The sequence below is a fragment of the Seriola lalandi genome, unplaced genomic scaffold, assembly GCF_002814215.2.
Source record: "Seriola lalandi dorsalis isolate HSWRI2012SDOR001 ecotype SW California unplaced genomic scaffold, Sedor1 jcf7180002054655, whole genome shotgun sequence".
Taxonomy (NCBI): domain Eukaryota; kingdom Metazoa; phylum Chordata; class Actinopteri; order Carangiformes; family Carangidae; genus Seriola; species Seriola lalandi.
In genome coordinates this window covers 411,365-418,356 of record NW_019525208.1, presented here as the reverse complement: position 1 = coordinate 418,356, position 6,992 = coordinate 411,365, and the positions used below count along the sequence as shown (strand labels likewise).

Genomic DNA, 6,992 nt, shown 5'->3' with positions numbered 1-6,992 from the left:
CCACCCCCCCGAAACAATAAAGCATCTTAACTGTGAGGCGAAGACGCTGCGCAGGAGCTTCTCCACACAAATGATGATTCATCCTCTAAACAGCCAGCTTCACAGCAACACGCCGGTTTTAACCCGCTCAGGTACAAGCTGCTGACACCTGATCTCTGCTCGTGTCATCAGTGGGAGGGGCTAAGACACGGGGGGTAAGTGGGAGGCTACTGGAGGTCAAAGGTCGTCCCCCATCACTCCAAACTCACCTCTCTACAGATGACATCAAAGCTGCAAATGGTGTTAGAGGAACAAGTGGTGATATGTGTGTGTGTGTGTGTGTGTGTGTGTGTGTGTGTGTGTGTGTGTGTGTGTGTGTGTGTGTGTAGGGGGGTCACAACCTCCATGTAAGTCCCGACCATTAAAGCAGGAGGTGATCGTCAGACAGCAGAGGATAAGGGGGAGGAGGGGGAGGAGGCGGCAGTGGTGAAGAGGTGTGTTCTGGGTAATTAGAGCTCGGCCTCCTCGTATGCTCTGACACTCTGCGGCAATTTATTGCCCCACTCGGGCAACTTGGCCACCCATCTAATTGCAATATTAGCGTGTAATAACGGCGGTGTTACGGCAATCCGTCAGCGCCGCGTTCTGCTGCCTCGGCAGGATTTCGGCCATTAACCGGCAAACGGAGGAAACAAAGCGACCTCTGAGAGGAGCATCAGCACACATTTATATTCACACACACACACACACACACACACACACACACACACACACACACACACACACACAGGCCTGATTGACAGCGCCTTTATCTGCCGCTTCAGGATTAAAAGCTAAAGAAATGTGAATCTACAGATGAAGATCACATGATGTGATCAAAAGCTCAAGAAAAGCTACTAAATGGATCTAATTACCAGACAGTTACTTCACTTCATCACTTTATCAATGTGTCACGTGACATGTCATGTGACACGCTGCAGGTCAATCCGCTTCCTTATAACCCTCCTTCATCACAGAGAAACAGAAACCAATATCAATCACAGCAGCTCATTGATCTGCAGCAGCACAGCTCCCACAATTCATAGCAGCACAGGAGGAGGAGGAGTCAGGTGAACACAGTGATGTTTACATTCATACACACCCTGTTTCTCACTGTTGAACCTCTGCTCTGTATGATCAGCTGATCCACTAGAGCAGGTATATTCACCTGGACCACCTGCACACAATCAGCTCCATCACTGCAATCATGACGTCACCACGACTCATTCAGTGAGACAGGTGAGACAGGTGAGAGAGATTTAACTCTTTGGCTCTTTGGCATCACGTCTCTGAGGAAGACTGTGAGATGCTGTTGAAATCTCTGGAAAAAGCTGTTACTGTTACTGTTGTTGTTTGTTACACAAAAAAAACACAGACACAGAAGAAGAAACAAAAAATAACAAGAAAGAACATGATGTGTGTGTGTGTGTGTGTGTGTGTGTGTGTGTGTGTGTGTGTGTGTGGTGTGACAGTTTGATTTACTTCAGCGAGACGTGAATGTACAACATTAAACTGCTTTACTGTAGCTACTGAGCTACATCATTTGCATGATGGGTCACTAAACACACTAAACCACCCCCCTCCACCCACACACCCACACACACACACACACACACACACACACACACACACACACCCACACACCCAACCACACATACAGACACACACCCCCATGTGTCACGTGTGTGTAGTAATAAATCCTGCATTTCTTAACAGGAGCTAAAATGCAGAGAAACAAGCGGAGCTGCAGTAAATCACCAGCAGTCTGTGGGTCTGCACATATGTGTGTGTGAGTGTGTGTGTGTGTGTGTGAGTGTTAGTGTGTGAGTATGTGTGTGTGTGTGTGAGTGTTAGTGTGTGAGTGTGTGTGTGTGTGTGTGTGAGCGTGTGTGTGTGTGTGTGTGTGTGGTGTTCTAATTAAAGCAGAGAAACAACGAGCAGAGAAAAGAGTGACACAACACACACTGACATGAGTGTGAACAACTACACAACTGTGTCTCAGTGTCCACACCTGACTGCCCCCCCCCCCCAAACGACCCTCTGCTCCTCACCACGGAGTTCATCTCATGTGTGACACAAACACACAGAGAGGTGACGAAACCTCTAACAACACCCATCAAACACACACACACTGTGTGTTTGAGGATGCACCAGTGTGTGTGTGTGTATGTGTGTGTGTATAGACACATTGATGTGTTCCATTCTAACATGTATGAACATGTGTGTGTGTTTATGCATTTTCTCTTACATATGTGTGTGTGTGTGTTTTCAGAGAATGTGTGTCTGCACTCTTACAGCAAATGAGTATGTATCACCTGTGTGTGTGTGTGTGTGTGTGTGTGTGTGTGTGTGTCTGGCCACAGTCCAAGGCCTCTCTAACGAGCCAACATGGACTTGGTTACTGAACCCCCTCCCTCCATCCTTCCTCCCCCTTCCGTCCTCCCCTCTGACCTCCTCTGAGGTCATTGGCTCCCACCACTGCGACCCGACCAATCACAACCGGGCGTTGTGACAGACAGCCGCCGACTACAAGGACGTGGCGGGCAGAGGGATTAGACGGCGAGGACGAATGTTAATGAGGGATTGTGATGCTGAAGTTTGTGATTGGCTGTCGGGTTAATGTTCGAGGGCAAGTTGTGTGTGTGTGTGTGTGTGTGTGTGTGTGTGTGTGTGTGTGTGTGTGTGCGTGTGTGTGTGTGTGTGCGTGCGTGCGTGTGTGTGTGCGTGCGAATAAATTAAGGAATCATCACTTAGAAACAGAAGTTGCAGAACTTCCTCCTGTTTTGACCTTTCCTTCAGTATCACAGTGATCAGCTGGTCACAGCTGATGATCAGCTGGTCACAGCTGATCATCAGCTGTGACCAGCAGGAATAAGACAGTTTGACTTTTGAAATAATATAGGATAAAAAAACTAATATAGGCTAACAAAGAAGATCACCTGTGGTTACTTGGTATTTATTTTCCTCATAAATTATAAGTTTCACCTTAAAAGTGAAATAACATAAAGATATTTAAGTTAACAGGATAAATTCTGATGTTTAAAAAATGAAAAAGATCCAGATCAACTGAATCAAAATAAATAAAATCTTAATGTGTTGACAGAGGTGACGGTTAGTGTTGATTTTCAAATGACTTATTGATGCCCAGAGTTCTGTCTGCAGGCTCTTCCTCTCAGACTCCTTCAGTCTGAGGGCAGGGCCGGTTGTAAGTTGCCCCGGAGGCAAATCTGAGGGCAACAAAAGTGAAGCGACAGACAAAGAGTGGAGAACAGGAAGCGAGAGGACGTCAGATCAGAGTGTGTGCTGGTGCTGCGGCATGTAAACGTTATTTTCCATGTGGTGTTAATTACTCAGTTCACACAGTCGAGCTTCATGTCGGAAGTGAGACGTGAGAAAGAAGTGAGACGGAGGAAGAAACAAAAACAAGCTACATCAAAGGTTCCATGTGAAACACATAAATACACTAATGTTTTATTGATTTATGATTATGATCTATTTACTCAACAGTTTGAAGATGGATATCTGTTCCTCTTAGTGAAAATCAACCTACTTCACTCAGGGTCAAAGTTCATGAAGCTGTTGTTGGGAACCACAAACATTTTTTTAATTCTGGAAAAAACTTCAAAAAAGTAAATTTTTCTCTTCCAGCGTTTTGTTCGATAATTGTTTGTCTTCAACAAAGGCTCTCAAATGTCTGAGCGTCCTTGAATGCACCACTGATGATAACATAATTAACCAAGGTCAGAAATGAACCAACATCTACGTTTCCATGACAACCACGCGTCTCCACCTGTAGATGAAGACCATGTGACATGATCAAAGACTCGAGAGCAGCTACTAAATGGAACCGGTTAAAATTGTTTTGTCAAATAAATAAATAAATAAAACAGAGCAAAGACTTCATCAATGAAAAAACTTGTTTCAAAGAAAAATCATCTTAACTCAAGGTCCACTTACTAAATTTTTCAAGCACTTTCAACCTCGTCTCAGGGTCTTCATTGATGGAGGAATCTTTTCCTCAAATGAAGAAAGAACTCCTTCAAAGAAAAAAAGAAGATGAAGAGTGTGTGGTTGATAGCTCGGGAAAAAGCTAGTAAGTGGCCCTTGAGTCAAACTACTATCGACAAGGTCAAGAATAAACTTTCATGCTCAAGGACAAGAAACTAAAACTGACCTCCACAAAGAGACTGAGATGATGAACTTCCATAATAACGTAGTAAGTGGCCCTTGATTATTTCACCTGTTGCACCGTGCTGCATTCACTGGCAGAGACCAGGGAGCGTTCAACAAAAACATTCATCATCCCACTCACACCATACTGCTGCAGATTCATCACACGTCACAGAAACAACATGATTCTTAACGCAGCAGAACAGAGGTCAGTGAACGCAGCACACACAACCTTAACGTCACAAACAGGAAGTTAAATCATTTCCTGTTGAACACGAACACAAAACACCCCCCTGATGTAAAATGAGAGTCCTGGACTGAGCCGGTGAACCTGAACACAACTTCACTCCACAGAGAGGACAGACAGGTGAACAGGTGAGCTCCTACCTGTCGATGATGACGGGGTCGGAGGGCGTCTCGTTGCGGTTCCCGCAGCTCTTCTTGTCACAACACCGACTGGAAGAGGAAGAGATCCACAGTCAGTACGACAACACTCACAGATGACAGGTGAGAGAGGACAGGTGAGAGAGGACAGGTGAGAGAGGACAGGTGAGAGAGGACAGGTGAGAGAGGACAGAAACTACCCTGACAATGGTGTGACTGAGGAAACAAACATGGCCGCCTCACTGAAGTAGTTAGAGCCAAATAAAATAAGATAAAGTGTCACACTGTTTTAAACCTGTTCTTGCCCTTTATTTTGAAAACGTTCTGCACTGTTGACACTGTAATTCTTTAAACATGTCAGTTTCAGTTTCAGTCAGTGAAGAACAAAAACTAAGAAGATAATTATCTGTGTGTGATCTCATCACTGTGTCATCCTTCAGTTTAGGCGTTCGTCTTTCCTCCACGTTTCAGAGAGTTTCTGTCTGACAGAAACTTCCTGTTCACATTCACACGTTCAGAGTGAAGCTTCGTTTCACTGGATCATAAACTGAGAATAATATTCACCAAAGTTTTCCTCTGTATTTAAAACAGAGACAGTGTTTGAGTCACACAGTTCAACACGTCCACAAATGATGAATAATATTTATTTGAGTTTTGATGTTTCAAGGTTTTTTTGTTTGGAATCAAAACCTTTAAAAACTCGACACATTTAATTAAAAAACTGTCAAATTTAGTATAAAACTGAAGCACCGCACAAACTTTTATTTTGAAAATCAGCTTTGTTTCGGCTCCACACAGACACACACACACACAGACACACACACACACACACACACACACACACAGTGAGTGTCCAGCTGGGTGCGGTCCAAACCAAGGTCACTAACAGTTGGCCGACACCCAGCGATGGAGGCACCACTGTGGATCCCCCCCCCCCCCCCACCCCCCAACAAACCAAGGTGCTGTCACCCCTGACAACCAGCCAGCCAAACGGACGGCTGCTCGCCAAACAGCCATCCAGGTAGCCAGAGGGCAAACCAGCCGGCGAGCGTTTCAGATGTTAGCATAGAAGCTGCCGTAGCATCAGTTCTGACACTGAAGACTTTTCTCCGTGAGGAAGATGTTTTCACTCTCAGACAATCTGATTGGTCGAAGTTAAACCGTCATAGACACGTGGTTCATCCAATCAGCTGCCACGTCTTTTTTAAAGCTCCCGCTCTTTTCAAACAGTTTCAAACGGTCCATTTAGTAAATAAATCAACAAATAACTGGAAACTCCAAACTACCTATCACAAGTCTTTACATCTAAATGTGACAGTGTGAGATACAAACACACCTTTACCTCCTGCTCTGTCACCTGATTGAAAAAATTATTTACATCCAAAGAAACATAGTGAATTTAAAAATGATATTATGTTGTTATAGATTCAGTTACTCATCAGATAATGTCTGTCACTGATAATAATCCATGAACATAATATCAGTTTTATTTCTAATACATTAAATGTATTCTAAATGTATTTTAAAGCTGGTGTTGTGAGTCTGACAGTTGAAATGAAGCCAGGCTGGTTCAGCCTCAGAGGAAAGATTCTGTTTTCAGAGATGTAGGAAATTTGTCTAAATGGATTTATGAGAGTGAACATCAGTGAAATGTAGATGTGAGAATCTGACAGACGTGATCCATCCATCATTAATAACAACAACACCATCTTCACATTACATCTCATTCTGTGTGGATCCTCTGACGAGCTGCTGCTGCACAATGACTCCACGGCTCCTTTTTTTCCCGCTCTTATCGCAGTGAGGGTCATTAACATATCTTCCGGTAATTCTTAAAAATTAATCATATTGCATATGACCCGCGATGTCCAATTACACTCCTGCATTCGCCCCATGCTGTCCTGAATCAAATTGCCATTTGACAAACAAGCGTCAAATGGAGGCAGCGAATGCCAAATGAGACGCTTTATGAATCATTTATCACGCCGTTTGATCTCTAAGTACAGAAAAATCATAAACTAAGCGCCGTGTTTGTGTCCCCGCTGTCTCTCTGTCTCTGTATGGATGTGTATGTGTGACTGTTGCCGTAGAATGCGCCACAATAATTTATTCCCCCAGCTACTTGGAACCATTAGTGAAAGTTCCAGGAGACCAATTAGCATTGGAAACCCACTGGTGCTGCTGTGGTGACAACCTCCTCCAAACTGCCAAAGAAGTGTTATAAACAAACTGGACCCCAGGAGCACTGCCGGGGCCCCTCCAGGGACCCGGGGCCCCTTTCCAAAGACGAAAACAAACCTTGGCTGAGCGTCCACAATATCGCCTTAATGACGTTTCCCCCCGGGCCGCAAACAGGCTAACACCACGGCCGGCTAATGACTGAGAGGAACAACACACACAGACCTGAGAGGAGTGTGAAG

The 6,992-nt window shown here is 44.5% G+C and overlaps 1 protein-coding gene across 1 annotated transcript in view; it reads right to left on the bottom strand.

Moving 5' to 3' along the window:
• Positions 1-6,992, bottom strand: part of LOC111665591 (transcription factor COE3) — a 138,388-nt gene that overhangs the window by 98,760 nt on the left and 32,636 nt on the right. The window contains exon 6 of the mRNA XM_087177797.1: positions 4,576-4,644. Within this exon, the coding sequence (XP_087033923.1) occupies positions 4,576-4,644 (69 nt within the window). The remainder of the gene's footprint in view (positions 1-4,575; positions 4,645-6,992) is intronic.